At 59.0% G+C, this 1,670-nt stretch overlaps 1 protein-coding gene across 1 annotated transcript; it reads right to left on the bottom strand.

Annotated features, from left to right (window-relative positions):
* ACA1_110750 (RNA polymerase I large subunit) lies at nt 1–1,626 on the bottom strand (the record flags this gene model as incomplete). The annotated part of the gene is made up of 5 exons (XM_004357140.1): nt 1–352; nt 454–1,066; nt 1,140–1,211; nt 1,285–1,384; nt 1,466–1,626. Coding segments are annotated over 5 exons (1,298 nt in total), but the record flags the coding sequence as incomplete, so codon positions are not given.
* Nucleotides 1,627–1,670: the final 44 nt, after the last annotated feature.

Raw genomic sequence — 1,670 nt, 5'->3', positions numbered from 1 at the left:
GCACGCGTAGTGGCCTTGACGGGCGCGACCTTCTGAGGTCCAGCGGACTTGCCAGTCGTCTGCTCATCGTCGTCCTGCTTGCCCTTGAGCCTGGTCTTCATCTCCGACAGCGACGAGTCGACGCTGTGCTTCTGCTTGCGACCGGCATCCGCCACCTCCCTCAGCTCCTCCTCTTCGGCGTCGTCGTAGGAGGCGTGCTCCTGCTTGCGGCTCCTCTCCTTGCCGAGCGCGGCCGACTCGTCCTCCTCGTTGCGCGTGCTCTTGCGCTGGGTGGTGGGGTCCTCCGCGTCGTCGTTCTCGCCGCTCATCGCCTGGTTGATGTCCCCGTCCGAGAGTCGCACCCGCTGGATGACTGCATTCCATACCAATCAGTCATTACATTCCTCTAATTTTAAAATATTTAACAATAATATCATAGGAATGCGAGGAATGTAAGAAAGGAGTGGGGCGTACTCTTGGTCTTCTTCATCTTGAGCTCCTTGCGGATGGCGCCGAGGAGCTTGGGGATGAAGGAGTCCTCGAGGGCGTTGCAGACCCGCTGGAAGGAGAGCTTGGCGGTGTCGACGGGCCAGTCCTTGAGGGGCTTGAACTGGAGCGCGACGTTGTAGAGGCGCGACCGCGACCCGGACGAGGTGATGGTCTCCGTCACGGTGAGCTCGGCCACGAGCTCGTTGAGCGTGAGTCGGTAGAGCTCGTCGGCCAGCTTCTGCGCCTCCTTCTGGCCGGCGTGCGCGTGGAGCGGGAGGGTCATCGTGGGCGTCTTGATCTTGTGCGAGGCCGTCATGATGATCTCGCGCAGACGCGGGATACCGAGCGTCACGTTGGCCTCGCCTCGGCCGGCCAAATGGAAGGTGTTGAGGGTCATCTGCGTCGAGGGCTCGCCGATGGACTGCGCGGCCAGCAGGCCTACGGACTCGCCCGGGTCGGCCTGGCAGCGGTGGTAGTACAGGTACATGAGGTCCCTGAACGTAGTCTCCGAGTACTGGACCGACGTGTTCCGCGACTTGGGCTTCTTCTTGTCCTTCTTCTTGCTCTCGAGCGTGCCGTCGGGGTTCGCCGCAATATACTGTTTGTGTGCGTGTGCGGCGTGAGTGCGGTGTGTGTGGTATCCTATACGTGTGTGGTGCTAGAGAAAGTACCTTTTCGAGCTTCTCCTGGTAGCGCTCGGACACGGCACCCAGGTGGAGGAAGGTCTCGAACTCGGATTGGAGCTAGTTCGACGTTGACAGGGAAACGGGTGAGCAAACGCGAACGTGAATGGTGGGGTGTGTGTGGTGCACTTACCGTGGACTCTTCGTTGAGCTTGGCGTTCTTCGCCCGCTTCTTAAGGTACCGCTTGGTGGGCTTGGTCTGAAGCGCTTGTCTGGCCGCCGTCAAGTAATACCTGAATTTGCAAAATAACAATTACATTAATACTAATAAGCAACAATAAACAGAATAAATAATTGAGAGGGCGATTCCGTACTTCTGGACGAGCGCGGGCGTGTTCTTGGAGAGGAAGGAGAAGCGCTCGAGGTGCTTGCTCTTGGTAATGTCGATCGAGTCCTCGCCGTAGTTGAACTGAATCACCGACGCGTCCGAATCGCGCACCGTGGCATCGTAGCACACTCTCAGCGACTCCTGCACACACGCGCACGCGCACGCAACCAGCCCAGCGATATTAGCGAGAG

The sequence above is a fragment of the Acanthamoeba castellanii genome (genome assembly GCF_000313135.1).
Source record: "Acanthamoeba castellanii str. Neff unplaced genomic scaffold scf7180000084663, whole genome shotgun sequence".
Lineage (NCBI taxonomy): Eukaryota > Discosea > Longamoebia > Acanthamoebidae > Acanthamoeba > Acanthamoeba castellanii.
Note: the sequence above shows the minus strand (reverse complement) of the source record. Positions and strands in the feature narration are given on the sequence as shown.